Source organism: Camelus ferus, chromosome 18, assembly GCF_009834535.1.
Source record: "Camelus ferus isolate YT-003-E chromosome 18, BCGSAC_Cfer_1.0, whole genome shotgun sequence".
NCBI lineage: Eukaryota > Metazoa > Chordata > Mammalia > Artiodactyla > Camelidae > Camelus > Camelus ferus.
The window spans coordinates 7345375-7366006 of NC_045713.1; the positions used below are offsets into that span (position 1 = coordinate 7345375).

General features: G+C 42.6%; 1 protein-coding gene across 3 annotated transcripts in view; it reads right to left on the minus strand.

Moving 5' to 3' along the window:
• Positions 1 to 164: 164 nt before the first annotated feature.
• Positions 165 to 20632, minus strand: part of LOC102505615 (cytochrome P450 3A29) — a 35498-nt gene continuing 15030 nt past the window's right edge. The window contains exons 8-13 of one of the 3 annotated variants that reach the window (XM_032459757.1): positions 19913 to 20040; positions 18770 to 18836; positions 11120 to 11280; positions 8449 to 8675; positions 3845 to 4007; positions 165 to 1021 (exon numbers count right to left, since the gene is read on the minus strand). In XM_032459757.1, coding sequence (XP_032315648.1) covers positions 932 to 1021; positions 3845 to 4007; positions 8449 to 8675; positions 11120 to 11280; positions 18770 to 18836; positions 19913 to 20040 — 836 coding nt within the window. In that variant the 3' untranslated portion in view covers positions 165 to 931. Of the gene's footprint in view, positions 1022 to 2650; positions 2771 to 3844; positions 4008 to 8448; positions 8676 to 11119; positions 11281 to 18769; positions 18837 to 19912; positions 20041 to 20632 lie in introns of those variants that run through there. The other 2 variants (XM_032459756.1, XM_032459758.1) reach the window with 2 other exon arrangements.

The window sequence follows — 20632 nt, forward strand, 5'->3', positions numbered from 1 at the left end:
GCCAAAGACCCTCTGTGACCTACCTACTGGTTTAGGATTGGATTATCAAGGAAGGTGGGGCAAGGCAAGGGAGGGAAAGAGGAGGGAAGGGTCAGAAAAGGGAAAGGAAGAACCCTGTGTAGCTTCTGATACCAACTGAAAATGACCAGTGCTTGTAGCCATTCTCCCCAGTCAACTGTCCAATCAACCAGCTTTTATTTCACATTCATTGTGTTAAGACAGCTGGAAGTTGGGGATGGAATACAAAGAGGTGTGAAGAAAATATGTGTCCAAAACAGGTAGATTTAAACTATGAACATACTTTCTAAGCAGTGGATGAAGTCCCAGTGCTGTAACTCTTACCTATTTAATACATCAGATTGGTTCCACCCACCAGTGATTGTGACGGTCAAAGCATTTAGTCACTGAGTCTCCCCGATTCAGTGGTGCGCGTTCCCCCTAATGTGAACAAAGGCAGCAGATAAGACTTCTGCAAAGAGATGTTTATTGACTTGCTCAATAGAATATTTAATTCAGAATCTTCAAAAAAATCTGTGATCTAAATGTCACTACTTCAGTCACCACTGCAATTCTTGTTTTCATTAAATTTTGTTGAAAAAACTGTTGAGAAATTTTCATTCTTGATCAGTGCTCCAGAGGAGTAGATGGTACTAACTGGGGGTGGGTGGAGATGGTCCTGTGAGAACTTGGGAAGCTGAGTCTACGTATCTGGCCCTTCCTAGTCACCTCCTTCATGTGACACAACATACAACACTCCCCGTAGACCCTGAAAAGGCTCAATGAATGTACAGGATCCGTGATCATCCAACAAGGCAGCGGGTGAGGCCCATTTTCATTTCTGGGTTTTCTCACAAAGTCAGTCCAGGTCTCTGGTGCTCTGGGACGCGGCTTCCTTGCAGAACAACACCCAGGTCCTTAGGGAAAGTCAGGCTTAATTTAAGGTTCCGTCTCTGGGCACAACTTTTAAAATGATGGGTTTTTTTGGGTGCATAAGGCCTTGAGTGCCTAATTCCAGGGGGATCTGCAACAATTAAACAAACGCAAGAGAACCAATTAATGAAGCATCACCAAGAAGCAAAGTAGACAAGATACATTAGGGACAATGATGCTTTACAAACACATAAAAGCTAACTTTCAGCAGCCTATATCTTTGATTTTTTTAAACTACTAATTCAATGTTTTTTATAGATAAAAGGACAGTCAGTCTATTGGTAGTGCCTTGATTGAATTTTAATAGTTTATGTCTTTCAGAGAATTGTTCACTTTAACATAAACTATATGGGCATAAATGTGTTTCCCATACTCCTTTCTTATCCTAATAACGGTAGAATTAAAAAAAAATTTTTGACAGTGCTTTTGGTGGGGGAAGGGAGGTAACTAGGTTTATTTATTTATTTTCTTTCTTTAAATAGAGTCACTAAGGACTGGCCCAGGGCCTTGCGCATGCTAAGCATACACCTGCCACTGAGCTGTGTCTCACCCCCTTATCCTCTTTGAAAATTAAAAAAAATTTTCACTTTTACTGAGATATAATTGATGTACAGCAGGGCATAAGTTTATGGCATATAGCATAGTGATCTGACTTCTAATTATCGTGAAATTACTACCATAATAAGTTTTGTGAGCATTCATTATCTCATATAGACAGAAAAAGGGAAAAAAAACCAAACCATTGTCTTCCATGTGTGGGAACTCCTAGGATCTCCTCTCTTACACTGCACAGATGTTAACTACAGCCATCATGTGGTACATTACATCCTGCTCTGTATTTATTCTATAATCAGAAGTTTGTAACTTTTGACCACGTTCATTCAATGTCCCCTCCTATCTCTGATCCTGTATATTTATTCTATAAGCTGTGTCAAAAGTGGATAGTGAGAGGATTCATCCATCATTCACTCCACAGAATAGCTCTTGAGCGCCTATTCTGTACCAGACTTGATCCAAAAGTCAGGTTGGCCTGTGTTCTTTATTGATTTAGAATTTAAATAAAAATGCTCAATTTTAAAAAATGTACCAGGTTCTTAGACATTATGGCAAAATATCTTGAAAAATGATGTACAGGTATTTTGTATGTGTCAGCTTACAAGGTAACCCTGAGTACGTACTACACGTTTTAATTTTATGGGCCATCCTCAACTTGTAAAGAGGCCAGCCCCCTCTCTGAGTTGGACCCCATCAGTTTCATGGTGGAAAGAAGGCATGGTGAAGCATTACGCCCGTTGTTTTCAACATCTCCTGGCTCCCAAGTGCAGGGCAAATGGTAAACTTCTGACGGCCTACAGCGTTTTGCCTGATGTTTTAGACCCATTCTCACTCAGTCACTTCTTCAGAGTTGGGGGAAACAACAGAGTGACCTTCTAACATCTGGTGACAGAAGGGAAAGCGAAACGTCACGGAGGGGAGAAGCCCCAGCCTGCGGGTGACTGGGTGCAGCTTGCTGGGAGCGTCTGCCCCTCCCAGATGTGCCAGGGGCCCCGGTTCTCTCAGGGGTGAGTCCCATGTCTGGACATGATTACAGGACTGCCTCACAGGTGCCCCAAAACAAAATGGAAACCATGTCTTTCCTCCTCGTCCCTGAGAAAGCCTGTCCACGTGGAGCAGCTGCTTATTAACTGCACGGGTCCTGACACAGACCTTGTTATAGGGCCGGGCTTCGTACCAGTCAATGGCGACTGTCCTTTGTGCTCTTCAGAGGAGAGAAAGCAGATCTTTCTAGAAGTATTACACCTTGGTATTTTAGAATTTCAAAGGGCATGCATACATTTCCCTGCAGACAGACGGATACCCACAAATCCCAGAAATACACAAATGTCATTTGTTAAATTTTAGAAGTTCAAACTGCTCAAATGTTTGTGTGCAAGAACTCTAAGTCAACAGCCAGTCACTCCTTTAGCATTTACTGGATGACTGCAAGGCACCACTGGAAGTTTATGAAATGAATAAATGGAGGGGATAGAGTTCAAGACATTTTTGGTAGAAAGAAGACAGAAAGCCAAGCTGGACTGTTCAACAACGCAGTCTTAAGTTAGGTGGTAGGACCCATGAGGTCAGCCTGTGTGAACTAATAAGAGAACATAGGGAGAATGGGCTTTGACTAGATGGGGGAGGGCTCCATGGAATGGGCTTGGGGACTGAACTAGAACTGAAGGGTGAGAATAGAATGGTGGGGGCGTAGAGAGAACACACATGGACTTATTATTGGAATGCAAAGGGAGCCCAGCCTGATGGCAGCAGGACTCCTGGAAGGTGAGGGGGACTGTGGGAGTCCTTCACATCTGGCAGAAATGCTTTCAATCAGGGTTTCTCCCCACAGCAGAATCTCCAGGGGTGTTTTGAATGTCACCCTGGGAGAATTATTTTAGGATGCCTCAGACGTCCTAGGCAACAGAATTTGTAAAGGACCACAGATTTTCCTTGTGCAAGCAGTGGCTGAGAAGCACTGTCAGGAGAGCTTCTGGAAGTTCTGCTGGAGAAGCGTGTTGCTGAAAAGTCACGACGTGGTAATGATTGCCCTCAGGACTTTGCACGCACTTCCCCTTCTCTCAAGGGGACTTGAGTCCAAATGTAAATTGTTGCTCAAGTTCAATGGACTGCATCTAATGCTGTCACACTAACTTCATTGACTCTAGATGACCTTTACAGTTGAGACTTATACAGCCACAGACGTAGCCCTCCAGAGCTGATGGACAGTCAGAAGCTCAACAGCTCCAAATAGATCTCTGCCTAGTAGAACAAATGATTCTCTGAATAGATCACATTCCTAGATATATACAGAGAGACCCCTCTGTTAAAACAAAACTCCCAATAAAACATTGTTAACGCAGATAGGAAACTCTCTGACCTGTGTTTCTTTGCAAGGTTTGAAGGAGAAGTTCTGCAGGACTTTGGCGAGCGCAAGTTTCATGCTCATCATAGCAAACCTCATGCCGATGCAGTTTCGGGGTCCAGTTCCAAAAGGCAGGTATGTGTAAGGATTTATGCTGTCCTGGTTCTTCTTGCTGAACCTGGATCCACAACAGTAGATGAAACAGGTTAATGAGACATAAGAAACATAAGAGCTCCTGGTGAGGTTTTAACTGAAACTCTCAACCAGTAGCATTAGGGATCATGTTGTGGGCTAGTCATTCATCCTGCTATGGTTAATGTGTTGTGAGGAAAGAAAGGTCGGCTCCTGATCCTTCCCATCCCCTCTACCCTGTAAGAGCTCCCAGTCTTGCTGGGGAGATGAGATGAAGGCTGTTTAAAGAAAATTGATCTTTAAACACTTAAACTACAGTCATGGAGGTGAGATGTTCACGCTCTGAAAGTCAAGCAGGAAATGAGACTGACTAAAGGAAATGTGGGTTCCTGTCTCCATGTACACTTGTGTTGGTCACATGCTCATGGAGGAAGGAAGGAGGAGAAGTGTCTCTGAGAATTCAAATTGTTATTTTTCTTGTATTTCATATCCTACCTCCTCACCCCCCCCCCCCCCCGCCTTGGGTCACTGTCTGTCTCTCCGTCTTTCTCTTTCCCACACACAGAAGGTACTTAGGTTAGATTACACTACCCTAATCACTGGTGTCCTTGTCTGTCTGTTCCATTAGCCTACAAATTCCTTGGTGCTTAGACTCAGTTTCATTCAAATTTGACTCCTCAGTATTTGAATATATTAAGGAAAAATGTGGATTTAGGGAAACTGATATTAGCATCGTGTTTACGTATATTTTAAAGAGGCCCTATTTACAAACATCCTGTAATATTTATAGGCAGTATGACTTAAAATAATGTGGGGGCACAGAGAAGAGTAGCAGGAGCATGTGGATGGGCAGCTGACACGGGCTGCTGCTGGCTGGGCAGGGAAGGGGCACATGTGCCGCATCAGCCTCCTGAGGGAGAAGGGAGCTGGCCCAGCTCTGCAGCCACGGACAGCACCGGGGAACCTGTGGGCACCTCTGTCCTCAGTGAGGCTGCTTGAACCACCAGGACCTCTAGGTCCTCAGCCTGAACCCTCACATTAATGCTAGAGGAAATGACAGCCAATGTTTCATAAAACGGAAATGGGGGAAGGTTTGTGGTGAATTCGGAGAATTAAAGAGAACAGACAGAAAATCTTAAAGGAAATAAAAAAATCTGTACACATAAAATAAGATAGTGCTTAGGTAAATTATGACATACACATGCAAAGTCATATACACAGAATGTTATTTAGAGTTTGCCATTAAATCAAGTAATCCGTACAAAACCAAATTAGCTATAATGCCCTTCTAAGTGTGAAGAATCCATATATGCAGAATATCATACGAGAATATTGTGAAAAACTATATGGAACCAAAATGGATAACCTAGGACAGATGGACAAATTTCTGGAAACATACAGTCCACCAAGACTGAACCAAGAAGAAACTGACCATTTGAACAAACTGATCACTAGAAATGAAATCGAATTAGCAATAAAAAAACCTCCCTACAAATAAAAGTCCAGGACCAGACGGCTTCACCAGGGAATTTTACCAAACATACAAAGAAGAACTCATCCCAGTCCTTCTCAAACTCTTCCAGAAGCCACAAAGTCACTCTATGAAGCCACCATCACTCTGATACCAAACCAGGCAAAGACACCACCAAAAAAGAGAATTACAGACCATTAACACTGATGAATGTAGATGAAAAGTCCTTGCCAAAATATTAGCAAATAGATTCCAGCAGCACATAAAAAAGATTATACATCATAATTAAGTGGGGTTCATTCCAGGGACACAAGGGTGGTTCAACATATGCAAATCAATCAATGTAATACATCACATCAAGAAGAGAAAGGACAAAAACCACATGATCATCTCAATAGATGCAGAAAAAGCATTTGATAAAATTCAACACCCATTTATGATAAAAACTCTCACCAAAGTGGCTATGGAGGGAACATATCTCAACATAATAAAAGCTACAGCCACCATAGTACTCAACGGTGAATAACTCAAAAGTTTCCCACTAAAATCTGGGACAAGACAAGGATGCCCACTATCACCAATCCTATTCAACACAGTCTTGGAAGTCCTGGCCACAGAAATCAGGCAAGAGAGAGAAATAAAAGGGATCCAAATTAGAAAAGAAGAGGTAAAAGTGTCACTATATGCCAATGTCACGATACTATACATAGAAAACCCTAAAAGATCCACACAAAAACTACTAGAGCTGATTGAAGAATTCAGCAAGGTAGCAGGTTACAAGATTAATGTTCAAAAATCAGTTGCATTTCTTTACACTAACAATGAATCAACAGGAAAAGAAACTAAAGAAGCAATCCCCTTTAAAATAGCACTCAGAGTAATAAAATACCTAGGAATAAATCTAACCAAGGAGGTGAAAGGCTTCTACACAGAAAACTATAAACCATTGATGAAGAAAATTAAAGAAGACTTTAAAAAATGGAAAGATATCCCATGCTCCTGGATTGGAAGAATCAACATTGTTAAAATGGTCACATTGCCCAAGGCAATCTACAGGTTTAATGCAATCCCTATCAAATTACCCAGGGCATATTTCACAGAACTAGAACAAATTGTAATAAAATTTATATGGAGCCATCAAAGACCTAGAATTGCCAAAGCATTACTGAAGAGAAAGAAAGAGTCTGGAGGAATAACTCTACCAGACTTCAGAGAATACTATAGAGCTACAGTCATCAAGACAGCATGGTATTGGTACAAAAAAGAGACATATGGACCAATGGAACAGAATAGAGAGCCTAGAAATGAACCCACAAACTTTTGCTCTACTAATCTTTGAGAAAGGAGGCAAGAAGATACACTGGAATAAAGACAGTCTCTTCAGCAACTGGTGTTGGGAAAACTGAACAGCAGCATGTAAAGCAAGGAAAGTAGAACACTCCCTTACACCATACACAGAAATAAACTCAAAATGGATCAAAGACTTAAACATAAGACAAGATACAATAAACCTCCTAGAGGAAAATATAGGCAAAACATTATCTGACATACATCTCAAAAATGTTCTCCTAGGGCAGTCTACTCAAGCAACAGAAATAAAAGCAAGAATAAACAAATGGGACCTAATGAAACTTACAAGCTTCTGCACAGCAAAGGAAACCATAAGTAAAACAAAAAGACAACCTACGGAATGGGAGAAAGTTTTTGCAAATGAAACCGACAAAGGCCTGATCTCCAGAATGTATAAGCAGCTCATACGACTTAATAAGAAGAAACAAACAACCCAATCGAAAAATGGGCAGAAGACCTAAAGAAGCAATTCTCCAAGGAGGACATACAAATGATCAATAGGCACATGAAAAAAATGCTCAATATCACTAATTATCAGAGAAATGCAAATCAAAACTACAATGAGGTCTCACCTGACACCAGTCAGAATGGCCATCATTCAAAAATCCACAAATGACAAATGCTGGAGAGTCTGTGGAGAAAAGGGAACTCTCCTGCACTGCTGGTGGGAATGCAGTTTGGTGCAGCCACTATGGAAAACAGTGTGGAGATTCCTCAAAAAACTAGGAATAGACTTACCATATGACCCAGGAATCCCGCTCCTGGGCATATATCCAGAAGGAACCCTACTTCAGGATGACACCTGCACCCCAATGTTCATAGCAGCACTATTCACAATAGCCAAGACATGGAAACAGTCTAAATGTCCATCAACAGATGACTGGCTAAAGAAGATGTGGCATATTTATACAATGGAATACTATTCAGCCATAAAAACCGACAACATAATGCCATTTGCAGCAACATGGATGCTCCTGGAGAATGTCATCCTGAGTGAAGTAAGCCAGAAAGAGAAAGAAAAATGCCATATGAGATCTCTCATATGTGGAATCTAAAATTAAAAACAAACAAAAACAACCAAAACAGAAATACCAAATAGAAATAGACTCATAGACATAGAATACAAACTTGTGGTTGCCAAAGGGGTTGGGGGCTGGAAGGGACAGACTGGGATTTCAAAACATAGAATAGATAAACAAGATTATACTGTATAGCACAGGGAAATATGTACAAGATCTTCTGGTAGCTCACAGAGAAAAAAATGTGACAGTGAATATATATATATATGTCCATGTATAACTGAAAATTGTGCTCTCCAGTGGAATTTGACACAACATTGTAAAATGACTGTAACTCAGTAAAAAAAAAGTTAAAAAAAAGAATCTATATAAGCATAGAAACATGTTCATAAAGACATGTATTACATATCGATGAGGCTTATGTTAAGATGTTAGGAATTCAGTTGGCTATAATTTTCTTTTTTCTAGTCTACAGTTTGTATAATTTTGACTTAGTGAACTCTCTTGTAAAGAGAAACATATTCTAACAATAAAAAGACGTACAAATAAATGATTGCCTAATCACACATTTGTCACCTATAAGGGTTCTCAGAATTTGCAAGCACCCAAAAGGTTCAGGGTGGGTTCCTTTCCCCAGGGTCTCGTACCTTTCGGGACGGAACTCCTCAGGCTCTGTCCAAAGTGCTGGGTCTTTGTGAAGAGCGTAGACTGGCACCATCACCACTGTCCCTTTGGGAATGAACACCCCATTGATTTCCACATCTCTCTTACAGACCCTCTCCAGTCTCCCAGCAAGTGGGAATATTCTGAGAGTTTCGTTCACCACCATGTCAAGATACTCCATGTGTAGCAGGCCATCGTAGGTGGGGGGCGCCTGGAAAGAAAGAAATTACTTTTGACACATCGAGTCTTGGGATCAACTTTCAGCTCAGTCTATGAAGTACTATTGAAATGTTAGGTGCTCCAAAGAATAATTTAAACTGGTAAAGGACCTTAACAGTTATAGACATTTTAATATCTCTCATGGCCTTTGACCTGCTTAGTGGCTCTTTGAGATGCATGGAGTAGGTATGACAATGGGAGACCATTGAGACCATCCCCTAAATAGGGCCTGAAATCTTGCACATTACCCTGCAGTGATTTTTCTTTCTTATTAAAAAAAATGACTAATAGAATATGGCTCTGTTAAGTGAATGCTGAAATTATCATTTCGTTTTAAAAGGAAGGCACACATCTCTACCAAGGAAAAGGTTATGTGTGAAATAACAATTTCCCTCTTTAACATAAAGTTTCTAAGTTGAAAACTCCTAATCACTAATTCTAATGAATTTCTAATGATCACTATTCTAATGAATATACATATACAATTTGAAAAGATTATGTAATCTAAAATCCCTATAAATAATTTGGGGAGAAAAGAGTTCCTTTCTGGACCAAATATGCAAAAGAAGGGTAAGATGGATGCTCCTGGGGACACAATTTCAGACCTAGGGGAAGTTACCCGAGGGTCAGGACCCCGCCCTCAGCCCTGTCCTCCGTTGCTGAGCAGTCTCCTGTTGTCACTGAAGTTTTGACTGCAAGGTCTGAAGGTCTAAACAAGCCTCTCCAGCCCCAGAGGCCAGATCTCCTAAAAATTCCAGTTTTGGCAGAGATCCGACAACAGTGAGGCTGACGTGTGGCTGCCACATGCTGTTATATTTTAGAGGCAATATCGTAAAGGGTAAGAACTGGCTCAGGAGCCAGGGACCCCCTGGCTCAGAGCTTGGCTTTTTCTCCACTGGGTGCACGACTAGTGTAGGCAAGGATTCCATCTCTCGGCAGCTCAGTTTTCTGACGTGTCACACGGAGATAATTCGAGCTGACATGTCACAGGGCTCTGTGGCAGAGACACTCACTGCTCACCCAGTGTCCACGTGGTCCCCACATTTCCCAGCCCACCTGAAGTTAGGGAAACCAGCGTTGGCAGTGGGCTGTGAACTGAGTTGATTATGTCAGTTCAGGGACAAAACACTTGAAAAGCCAGTGAGCAGCTGTCAAGTCCCTTATCCCCAGACAACAAGACCTCATGTTCCAGACAACGCAGCTACAAGACTGGAGCCTTGTAGTGGATCCTCTTAGTCAGTATCCCTGAGTAACTCTGGATCCGAGCTCCCCACTCCCATCCTCCACTACTCATCCGTGTGGGACTTGTAAATGTGGGAATATACCTTTGCTCTGAAAGCCCCTGAGATTTGAGGGTTCATCTGTTACTGAGGCATAACTTAGCCTCTCTTGACTTAAAACACAATTTTAGGAAGATTAGATTCATTTTAAATGGAAAGCATTCAGAGCATACACATACAGTAAAAAGCAAACGATCATTACCATCGTGGTCATTATAAGCATTATTGTAAAGGAGAACACAAGACTTAACCAACTAAAGGTCTCTTAGTGACCTTTTCACATTCTTGTAGTTAAAAAAAAAATCTCAATACGGGGTTAACAGAGAAGAAGGATTATCTCTAATTTAAGTCAGCCCTACACTGTATCCTTATCTTGTATTTAAATGAACCAGGACTCTGAAATGTCATAAAACTTGTCCAAAACCACAGTCATGAGTCAAACTCATGTCTTCTATTTCCTACCCTATGCACTCTGTGGTGACAAGGTTCCTCCTCATCTGCACTTTACCCAGGGTGGGAGATTGAATTGATAGTCCCAATTCTCCACCCCTTCCTGTGTCCCTGCCTTTGCCATCTAACTTTGTGGTGCCCTCGCTTTCTGACTCTGGGGTTGACCAGCTTGTCTGAGACAGTGGAAAGTTTCCTAACTGTGCTGCAAGCAAAGGTTTGAAGGCACCCACATGAGTGGGTTTCTTTCTCCTGCCACCTACCACTGCCCTGAGAAGCAGACATGGGGGGTATGAGGGATGCGTGGGGCACGTGTGCAGTTGAGTGAGCGCAGCCAGCTTAGCCAATCACCCTAGACCAGCCAACACCCAGACCAAATCAAGTCAAGCCTCATCAACAGGTAACTAAGCAGACACTAGAGCAGTAAATGCTTATAGCTCGATGCACTGAGGTTTTGTCATTTTTACTTGGCATTATCCTGACATCTGATTTGGTAGGACCAGCATGTTTTCCGAAGTACTTACACTGCTGTGAGTAGCACATACACCTATGTTTCTCCTGTCATTTTGCACTCGTTAAATCTTTCCTCAATAGTGTGGGTAAAAGATTTTGTGCTCACGATTTTTGCAAAAATCTCTTAAGAAGTGGAGAGGAGGTGTTCTCTCTGAGGCTTCACCTTACCCGCCCCGTTCAGGCACCATCCGCTCACCTTGTTGGGGAAAGTCGCATCGATCTCCTTCTGTAGCTTCTGCTGGACATCGGGGTGCGTGGCCAGTTCATACATAATGAAGGAGAGAGAATTGCTGGTGGTCTCATAGCCAGCAAAAATAAAGATAATGCCTTGGGCCACTATTTCTAGGTCAGTCAGAGCTAAAAGGAGAGGAGAGCCATTGTAGGTGAAGGACAGCAACATAAAATATCACAGTTAAGATGATCAGAAATCCAAATGAAACTGCCAAACCCCTAGGGAAAGAAATGTAAAAGCAATTCAAAGTCACACTGAGAATTGTTTGCACTCTCATGTCCTCCTTCAAGTAGCAGAAATCAAAACAAAACAAAACAACAACAAGAATTGTCTTAATCCCATTTTTGGGCCTGTCTGTACTAATCCTGGCCCCTGCATCTGGTGATGCCAGAATCAACAAAAAGCCAGAAGAGTTCTGATTGACTGTGGTCTCATCAAGGGCATTAAAATAGCAGAATAAAGACCATGTCCATAAAAGGACATTGAAAAATAGAGCCCTGTGAATGGAATTAGCAATGTTGTTTCAGTCATGGCCTGAGTGTCACCTTTCTCGGTACATGTCCTCTCTCTCTGTCCCCCTGTGCGCCCAGCAAACAGCCCTTGTGATGATACATTTCTCTCCCTTTCATTTTCTCCTGAGGGAAACCGAGCACGGTCAGGCTCTGATCTTTCTGATGGGACTGGACTAGGACCTTTACATACTCAGAGCACTCAGATCAAGGTGGTATCTGCCCCAGCCATGGATCCACACAATAATGATAAGAAAAAGTCTGTTAAAAGGGTCTACGGGATTTGATTTCCCAATGATGATACCTCTGATGGTAATTGAGCAAATTCAACTCTCAAAGTTACCGTCCCAGTTTTCACAACCCCCCAGGATAAAGTGTAGAGCTGTGCCATCTAATATGTAGAGAGTTAAATTTAAATTGATTAAAAGTAAATACAGTGTACCATTCAGTTCTTTTGTGCTGCTAGCTACATGTCAGGTGCTCCATAGGCACGTAAGTCTAGTAGTTACTATATTGAATAGGTGCAGATATAGAATATTCCTTTATCACGGAAAGAGGTACTGTAGTATATATGAGAATATATAAATAGATTGATATAGATGTACACATAATTTTAGATACATTTATAGTGGTGTGCTGTCATCAGCTCACCTGCGCTTAAAAACAAATTGTTAAAAATTCAAGAATTTTGTGAGATGCTTGTCAAACCATTGGTGGCTTAAAATTGACCACAGGAGAGTATTCATGCAATGGAATACACTACATATCAGGGCATTCTTATTTGAGACAGAGAGAAGCTGTTTACATCATTGAATATGGGTAGATACTTTCAGGGAGAAAATAAATAAAATAGAGATTAAAAATTGAAAAGATTACTAAAATCAAGTGTTGGTTTTTTGAAAATGTAAACAACATTAATGAAGCTTTAGCCAGGTTCACCAAGAAAAGAGAGAGCACCTAAAAAACCAAAATAAGAAATGAAAAAGGAGAAATAACATCTATACAACAGAGATAAAAAAAACATCAGAGAATAGTATAGACAGTTATGTGCCAACAAATTGGACGCTCTGGAAAAAAGGGACAAGTTTCTAGAAACACACAGCCTGCCAAGACTGAGTCAATCAGAAACCGACAATTTGAACAGACCATTCATTAGAAGTGAAATTGAACGTGTAATTAAAATACTCCCAGCAAAAAAAAAGTCCAGGACCAGGTGGCTTCACCGGGGAATTCTACCAAACATGTAAAGAAGAAATCATAGCTATCCTTCTCAAACTGGTCCAAAAAAATTGAAGATGAGGGAACACTACCAAATCCATTCTGCAGTGGCCACCATTACCTTGATCCCCAAACCACACAAAGACATTACCAAAAAAGAACATTACAAGCCAGTATCATTGATGAATACAGATGAAAAAATCCTCAACAAAATAATAGCAAACTAAATCGGAAAATGCATAAAAATAATCATACGTCTTAATCAAGCTGGACTTATTCCAGGGTCACAAGGATGGCTGAACAGTCACAAACCAATCATTGTGATACACCACATTGACAAAAGGAAGGCTAAAAATCACAGCATTATCTCAACGGATGCGGAAAAAGCACTTGATAAAATTCCACCGCATTCATGATTGAAGCTCTCATCAATGTGGGTACAGGGCAAACTTATCTGGAAAGAATTAAGGCCATTTACAACAAACCCACAACCAACATAATATGCAACTATGAATCTGAATGTGTTCCCACTGAATTCAGGAAGAAGGCAAGGTTAATTTCAAGCTGACAGTAGTTTGATAAACATGTCACAAAATTCGTGAATCTTTAACAACTGTGCAAAATTGTTATTTAGATAGTTTTTTTCTTTTTAGTTTATGTTTCTGACGTTTCATTATTAGCATATAGACACGCAACAGATTTCTGTCTATTAATCTTGATCCTGCAACCTTGCTGAATTCATTTATTTGTTGTAATAGGTTCGGGGTAGAGAACTTGGAGTTCTTGTATGAAGTACCATGTCATCTGCAAATAGTGACAGTTTTACTTCTTCCCTTCCCATCTGCATTCCTTTGTCTGTTTTGTTTTTTTGTTTTGTTTTTTTGTTTTATTTTGGTCTGACTGCTATGGCTAGGACTTGCAATACTATGTTAATCAGAAGTAGCCAAAGTAGACATCCTTGCCTGGTAACCCTAGTAACAATGAGCACTCCTAGATCTTAGATCTGGATTTCTAAATACCATTTCTCACTAACAGGCACCAGAACTCCTTGAAAACCGGCTCATGGAAATCAAAGAGAAACCTGGCAAGTCTCGCATCAGAAAATGAAGAAGGTCTCAGAAAATGACAGATACAAAGGATACACGATGCTCCATGCTATCATGGTGGATGTACCTCGTCACGCACCTGTCAAAACCCACAGTCTGCACAACACCAAAAATGAAACCTAATGTAAACTACGGACGCCAGGCGGTAATGGTGTGCGACTGTCACAGGTGCATCCCTCTGCAGTGCTCTTTTGATGACAGCGAGGCCAAGTGCGGGGTGGGGCAGGGTGTATGTTGGAAATATTTGTATTTTCCACGTGATTTTGCTGTGAACCTAACTGCTCTAAAAATAGTCTATTGATTAAAAAAAATTTTTAAAAAGAGGAAAAGAAGGAAAAGATACAGGAGCCCACTTGAAAAAGCTCCAGTGGAAAACCTGAGAGAATCTGAGACTCAAAACAAAGACTGATGGGCTCACACAGGCACCTCCCGTCTGTGAGGCCCACTGCTGTCCATGGCGGCACACCGCTAATAAATAACTTTTGTATTCTCATCCTTCATCTCTGGTAAATTCCTTCACCAACCCGTGCGTCACGGGTTCACCCGTCCCCCACCATGTTGTGTGTCGCCAACATTTGGTGCCTCAGGCGGTCCTTGGGGCTTCTGTCTCTCTCTCTCTCCCTCCTCCTTATGGGAGTCTCCCCCTGGCTTGATTGGATGCATAGTTCTGGAGGCTGGAATCCTCAGGGCAGTCTTCCCTCTTCGGCTTTCCTTCCCTGTCTCATACTTTCCTGCTCTTCCCTGTCATTCACAAATTCTCCAAACTTTTGCCAAGGACTGAGGAACCCTGGGTGGGCTCCTCTCAGCGGACTCTGAAACCCAGTCTGACAGATGGCCCTTGGTGCTGAATACTCATGGGAAAGGGGTCTTTTCTTTTCCAAATACCCTCCTCTCCATCTCTCCCTTCCTCAGTCTCCCCCTTCCTCTGACTCTGGCCCTTGAGACACGCCTTGGCTCTCCAGCCCAACCACGTGGTGCACCCCTGAACCTTCTCTCCACTTTTTGCGGATCACACCTCCAGATTTGCTGAGCCTCCTGCCTTCAATCACTGCGCCAGGTAGAAGTCGCTGGTGGGTGAGTCCCCCACTTTTTGTCTTTGCTTTACAGCCCTTGTGCGGGTTTTGGCCCTTGCACTGGTTGGCTTGTCTTTCCTGGGGGACACTCAAAGTAAAAGGACACCACAAGTTCAGCCTGTGTCCTTCTGGGCTAGGCTGCCCCAGGATAGAGTAGAACCTTCTCTCTTTGATACCTCCCTAGCTACAGCGGGAGACGCCTCTTCTATTCCCCGAGACTCACCTTTGGATTGCAGTTTAAAACACTGGGATAACGCTGATCCCCAGACGTTAAAGCAAAAGCAGCTCTGAGCTATAATACAATCTTCCGGCTTGATTCTGTCTGTCACAAACTGGGCAAATCGTCTGAAGTCCCCTATGCTCAGGCCTTTACCGCCCTCTCCCCAAACTCGCATCTTCGTAAAAATTGCCGCACATATCCCTCCCGATTCTCTTTTCCTGTTTTACTGGACACCGTCTTTAAGATTTCCAACAATTAGGGGGAAATATCGGGGCTAAAGAGGAGAAAAGAGGTAAGGAAACAGACGAACAGCAAGCCAGATACTGCCGCTGCCACTGCTCCCTCTGTGCCCGGACCAGAGGTGTGGCTCCAGACAGAACCCAGAGCCCGCCAACCCATCACCACCACCCCCGCCCGCCTCCCCTGCTTCGGGCACTTGTGAGTATCTTAGAAAAAAAAAAAGAAAAAAAGAAAGGAAAAGGAAAAGGAAAAGAAAAAGAAAAAGAAAAAAAACCTTTCTCTGGCCTCTAAGGGAGCAAAGTCATTCTAGGAGGAACTTGCCTTTGAGATGCAAATATTCTACCTGTCCTTCTCTGAGAACCCTGATCTCACCATCTTTCCAAAACGCAACTTTCAAGAAAGGGGTGAAATGATTTGGAACTTAATCTGTTAAGGACAAATAGAATCTTGTCTCTTTTCCATAAATACTAGTAAAAAGGATTTAACCGTCTTTGATTTGTTCCATTTGCCAGAAACCCAATTTGAATACAACTTCTTTTATAACTGATGGGTTTTAAATTCTAGTTTTACTAACTGAGGTCTGTATTTACAATACTCACCTCCCAGGCCATGTCTTGCCCTTAAGTTACAACAAAGGGGGCAGGGCACTGCCAACAAGAAGCTGTCCTGCCCCTGGGGATTATTACAAGGTTTAATTGAATTATTAAAAGAACTTTAAGTTTCTTTCTAAAGCTCAGTAATCTATATGTATTTCATGATCTTATTCAGAGTCAAGTTCATCTAATTGTCAGGTTTATGGTTAATTACCTAAGTCCAGTAATTCTGGGTTACCTTGGTGGATTTCTCCACTCCAGGGGTCTAACTGCTAGGCCTTTAGGAAATTTATTCTAGAAAAAAGAACTTACAGTTCTGTTCAGGCCCCTAACGAGATTACTAGGTGGGATTCCCTCACCCAGCCAGTTACTACCTGCTCTCATCCTGGCCACAGATACGATTTTCTTCCAAAGTCACTGAAGCTCAGTCAGAGCAACAGGCAGCAGCCTGACGCAGTAAGCAGAGCTCCAGCTCTGCAGGGGAGCTGTGAGTACGGTTCCGTGTAACCGTAGATGTGGGAAGAAGCAACAAGAGGGAACGTTTCCCTGGAGCGTAACGGGCCAGTAAGGCAGGTGGGCCAGAGGTTTTTGCTCCTGTGCAGAAGGCCTCGTCCAGCAAGTGGGCGGCCTGTCAACGAGTCCCCGCCTGACCTAGAAGTGAGCGCTCCTCGCGCCCGGGGTGAAACGGTCATGAAACGCCTTCCAAGCCGTGGTGACTTTTTGATCACAAGGGCGCTGGCCATCTGCCGCTACAAGGGTTAGGTCGCAAGCCACTGAAGGCCATGGCCCTCCGCACCCCCTGAAAGGAGCTCAGGGTGGAGGTCGGAAGTGAGGCACTCTGAGCTTTGCAAAAACTGATGAAACGGGCCTTCAGGTAGTTAGATGTTTTCAGGAGAAGGGTTTATGACCCAAATTCTTGCATCTCCTCATATCTAGAAAAGCACTAAAATCATTAAGGGTGGCATCTGCTTTGGCCAGTAAGGAGAGCTGTCTCACAAAACCGCACTGCTCTGGGCGTCCTTATGCCAAAGTTCAGCGTAAGGTGGTCCCTAAACAGACCTCTGACTGCTTCTCCAATGACTTTTCTTAGTCCCCTGAATGGATAAGTTTTTCCTTTTCAGACATCCTCAAATTTCTTCTCTCTGTTTTTGCTGGGTTTATCTATTTATCTTGGTACCCACGTTCTTTTATGCTGTGTTTCTCTCTTACAAAACTGAATGTCTGACTTTGAGCTGCAAGATCTGTGCACTTAGGAACAAATACACCCCTCCTACCAAGATTGCTGCCGTGAACCAAGCCAACATCCTGGTGATGCAGCCCTTGGACACCATTGGGGTCTCCTTCCACTCCCACCTTGAAAGCTGCCGGCATGTCGGGGACCCAAAACTCTGGACAGATTAGCATGAGAGACAGGGACAGCGTGACACACCACATTCAGCAGGAAGCAGATACGGAAGATGAGACCTTCACCCTTGTTTCAAAGATCTGTCACTGCCAATCTGTCGGGGGGGATGTGAGGCCAACTGACGTCCTTCAAAAGTCCAATGACCCCCATCCCTGGGTTCTCAGAAGTCTGCCTGTGATCCCTCAACAGATAAAGTACATCCTTTACTGGGCGTGTTTCCCCTAACAAACTAACTGCCCTGGGTAATGTCTAATCTCACAACAGCTCAGGCTGGCTTGTTTCAGCCCACCTTATCAGAGTCATAAACTTCACAGACCCTAAACTTCTTACCTCACCTACAGCCAATCAGAGACTCATGTACAAGCTGATCAGGCACCTTGTGACCCGACCTTATAAAAGACCCCAACAGCCGCCCTCGATGTTCATACAGGCACCTCTTGTCCGTGTGGCCTGCTGTTGTCTATGGCAGCATACCCCTAGTAACCTCCTTTTCTATTCTCAAAAATAAATAAAGAGAGAAAGAATGACGTAAGAGAGTAAATTAGTTATATATGAGGTCATACTGATATAGATAAATGAACAAATCAATGGATAGGGGAGAATGGAAACCTCTCCCTTACAAAATTTCAGACTCATAAATGCAGAAGAATGATGCAGTTAGAAAGTCATCATTTTGCAGCCGTCAGAGTAACATTTCAGTCAAAGCTCACCCATGGGAGATAAAACTAGTGGGTGACTCTTTGAAGAGGAACAAAATATATAGTCTCAGATGCTTCTCCACAAGTTACATATTAATGACAAAAGGAAAAATTAAACTTTATAGTAGAGAAACCCAGTGAACACAGCTTTAACCAAGTGTTCCCAGTTGAGGTCACCAACACAGGGGCAATGTCCCTCCCGATGTGATGAAGCCTTGGTGCAAATTCCAGGCAGAGGCTCTGACTCGGTGGGTCTGGAGGGGCCTGAGAATTGACACTGGAAACAAGCCCCCCAGAGGCTGGGCTGCAGGTGGTCCAGGACCAGGACTGACTCTGGGCGTGACGTTCTTGTCATACTCGCCCTTCACGCTCTGAACAAAGTTGTGCCAGCGTAGTTCTGGGAAGTACTTCTGGCTACTGTTTCTTTTTTAACATTGGACATTCTTCAATTTTGCAAAATTTCATCAGCCTGGAAAACTTCCTGCATGTTTTCAGACCCACCGCCTACCTCTGCAGCTCCCCAGAGTGGCCCTCTGAAGCACTCCTGGTTACCTTTATGGGTGTCTGTTTCTTTGGAATTCTGGGAGTCAATCATCAGCTGAAGAAAATCCACTCGGTGCTGGAAACAGAAAGAGAAATTTCAGTGACAGAGCGTTACTTGTGAAGCCATAAAGAAATCAGAAGTGCAGAATTTCACCTCTTTCCTGAGAAAATGCCCCCTTACAGAGCAGAGTTCTGACTAGTATTATTTGAATTCTCAGTGGACAAAAATAACCCCCTGCAAATCTTGGAGAGCACGAAGATTCCCCGAGGGAAACCCGGCCACCACGCCCAACTGCTTTTTCTCCTCGCCCTCTCTGATCTCGGGCTTCTCTGGCTTTTGAAACAATTCTTTGCCGTAGAGTTGTCTGTCCCTCTCCCGTCATCCCTGTTTGCTCAGGAGAAAGGCCGTGACTTCCACCCTTTTTTCCCACCAGCTTTAATTCTTAAAGAATGGCCACATAAATTAATATGCTGACATCTGCAGAGTTCATCAGCAACTTTTGCAGAAGCATCTTCAAGTGCCCACCCTTCCAGGACTCTCCACAATCTTCAGTCACATCCTGGAGTACACAACCCTGTCCTGTGACCTGCAGGCATCCTTGTGCTGACCTACAGGACCCATGAAGGCAAAGCTGGCTTAACCAGCTTATAGCCTCGTGGCCCAGGGAAGACTCCTGCCCACTCCAGACTATGAGAGGCCTCAAATTTAGCATAGACTGCACTCTTCCAGGTGCCTGATGGGGTCTTCCAGTGGAGATCATGCAGCATAGGAGGCTGAGAGGTTAAGTAATTCTCTGACAATCTAGTATGTGGGGAAATACCAGTAAAATCATTTTGAATCAGTAGCTTTTATCCCTTAACCATTTATTGAAGAAAAGTGGTAAGCTCCTTACCTCAATAATATTTCTGCAATGACATACTAATCAGCATGCCTACTGTTATAGTCAAACATTGCTCTCTGACTCACATTCTTATTTCCTTCCCCAATCTCCTCCTTCTTCAGTCCCTCCAAATTTTAGAATTTCCTGATCTAAACTCTATAATTTTCTACATACCTCTAAAAAAATGCAGAGATGTGCATATGTCATCCATGTGTAGCTCAATAAATTATCAAAAAGTGAACATCCTCATGGAACCACCACCAGACTTTACCTTTTGTTTATCTTTGAGTCGATTTTCCTTCATTCTTTTTACGGACTTTGTGAAAAAATTCACAGCACTTTTTGGAAACAGAGTAATATTTAATGCTTCGTAGACTAGGGTGAGGAATGGAAAGAATACTGTATGGAAAAAAACAAAAGGAAAGCACAGTGAAAATGCAAAGTTTACCTGGAGCAACTACTATTTACTCCATCAATCAAAAAATAAAAACACCAGAGCACTCAAGCAGGAGCCATTCCCTCCACGACCTTTGCTCAGACTTCCAAGCCAATGGCTGAGCAAGAGTAAGTCCACATCCAGGGGCCATCACTATAGGAGCGAGGTCAGTGTCCCCTTCTGCATCTTTGGGATGACCAAAGGAACAGGATTATATTCTGGTGCCTTGGTGTCTTTAATTCTTGGACTGGTTTCTCTTTGGATAAACCAGGCCATAGTCTGTTACTTCAATCAACCATGCTATTTAAAAAGATAATAGTCAGGAAAGAAATAATACAGTGTATGTCTTTCATCACAATAGAATATAGTTAGAAATCAATAAGAGAAAGAAAATTGGGAAAATTTCAAGTATGTGGAAGTTAAATGACACACTCCTAAATAACCAATGGGTTGTAGAAGATATCAAAAGGACAATCAAAAATTACTTTCAGATGAATAAAAATGAAGATACAATGTACCAAAACTGATGGGATATAGCAAATGCAATGCTCAGGG